General features: G+C 48.3%; 1 protein-coding gene across 1 annotated transcript in view; it reads right to left on the bottom strand.

Moving 5' to 3' along the window:
* Positions 1-46: 46 nt before the first annotated feature.
* LOC102764515 (zinc finger protein 501) overlaps positions 47-2,026 on the bottom strand; it is a 3,578-nt gene continuing 1,598 nt past the window's right edge. The window contains exon 2 of the mRNA XM_006757496.1: positions 47-1,899. Within this exon, the coding sequence (XP_006757559.1) occupies positions 440-1,899 (1,460 nt within the window). The 3' untranslated portion in view covers positions 47-439. The remainder of the gene's footprint in view (positions 1,900-2,026) is intronic.

Here is a 2,026-nt window from a genome sequence, read left to right as displayed (position 1 = left end):
TAGTTTTATTCATTTCAAACGGGCCGGATCCGGCCCGCGGGCCGTAGTTTGCCCATGGCTGCTCTAGAGAGTAAGGAATAAAGTTCCTGCCAAGAGCTCAGAGTATTCATAACTTCCTCATACACAAGGGAGAACACAGAATTCCTTTTCCCTGAGCGCACCAGAGGGGTGGTGACAGGTGCACACTGTTCAGGTGAGGCAGGTGGTAGAGGAGGTCTCTTCAGCCACAATTACTCGCAGTGACATCAATGAGGTAAGAGTCCTCAGCAAGTTAGCAAGTGCAATGCAGCTCCTTCAGGCCTCACTTGTACCTGTGGCCAATGAGGAATCTAGCAGAGTATATGTTCAGATAAAAGGCGTTTATATTCAGGTAAATGGGTCTGAGTCTCCTTAGTGTTGTAGAGTGAAAAAGATGAAAGATAAAACATTCTCTGCACATTTAGGGCTTTTCTCCAGCGTGACCTCTCAGATGTCTGAGGAGGCTCGGTTTGTAGCGAAAACATTTCCCACACTCACTGCACTCATGAGGCTTTTCCCCAGTGTGACTTCTGTGGTGGTCCACGAGCTTGGATTTCTGGCTGAAGGCCTTCCCACAATCGCGGCACTCATATGGCTTTTCTCCCGTGTGAGTTCTCTTGTGGTAAAGGAGGTGACTACCGCTCTTAAAAGATTTTCCACATTGACTACACTCATAAGGTTTCTCACCAGTGTGATGTCTCCTGTGTAGAGTAAGGGAATTGCCATGCCTGAAGGACTTTCCACAGTCACTACACTCAAACGGCTTTTCTCCGGTATGAACTCGGTGGTGTTGAATGAGGGTAAACTTTTGCCTAAAGGACTTCCCACAATCAGTACAATGAAAAGGCTTCTCACCAGTGTGAACTCGCTGGTGTTGGGTGAGGTGACAGCTTTGGTTGAAGGACTTTCCACAATCAGTGCACTCATAGGGCTTTTGTCCAGTGTGAAGTCTGAGGTGTATAGTAAAGCAGGACCTTTGATGGAAGACCTTCCCACAGTCACTACACTCATAAGAATTTTCCCTCCTGTGACCTCTCTGATGATACGTGAGAGCGGAGGATTGCCGGAAGGACTTTCCACAATCAGTACACGCATACGGCTTTTCTCCAGTGTGAAGTCTGTAGTGTTTAACAAAGGTTAACTTTTCTCTGAAGGCCTTCCCACAATCACTGCACACGAAAGGCTTCTCCCCAGCGTGAACCCTCTTGCGTTGACTGAGGTCAGAGCTCTGACTGAAGGCCTTCCCACAATCACTATCCTCATACGGGTTTTCTCCAGTGTGAACACTTCTATGTCGATTGAGGTTAAAGATACGGCTAAAAACTTTCCCACATCTATTACACTCATGACTGTTTTCTCCAGAGCAGACCGCCTGATGTTGTACAAATTTCCGTTTGTGGCTCCATTGGTGATGCCTTTTTCTATTGAGATATTCCTGTGAAATCTCACTGCCACTGTGTGGCTCCTCAGTGTCAAGACGGGCCTGGTGCTGGAGAAGCTCTGAGATGGCTGGCAAGTCTTCCCCAACCTCCCTACTGGATGAAGGCACCCAAGATCGGAAGTTGCACATGGTCACAAACGAGGCCCTGTGCACAGCTTTTTTCCAGGGCTTCTCTCCACTGGCTTCCCCCTGCTGCTGGTGAGGGTTTGCACTGAAACAGAAGTCTCTCACACGTGCGTCACTGAAGAAGGCTTTCGGCTCTAGGTATGCTGCCTGTGACTCAGTCAGGTGCAGAATGTCTTTTAACACAGAAAAGCACCACTTACACAGATGGGTGCTCTGGGTTGCTGGCTCTGTCTTAGGGACCCTGCCGTGTGACTCCTCTTGTTCAGATACACTCTGCTCACAACAGGCCTCCTCATCTGTTTTATGCCGACAACCTGCAAAGACAGAAATCCTGAGGTGTGTTGACTGTGGTGACAGGGGAAATCCCATTACAGAAGATGCACATAATACATGGGTTCCATGCAATTGTCCGAAAATAAGACAGGTGCAGGAAGGATCAAT

The sequence above is a fragment of the Myotis davidii genome, unplaced genomic scaffold, assembly GCF_000327345.1.
Source record: "Myotis davidii unplaced genomic scaffold, ASM32734v1 scaffold255, whole genome shotgun sequence".
Taxonomy (NCBI): Eukaryota; Metazoa; Chordata; class Mammalia; order Chiroptera; family Vespertilionidae; genus Myotis; species Myotis davidii.
Note: the sequence above shows the minus strand (reverse complement) of the source record. Positions and strands in the feature narration are given on the sequence as shown.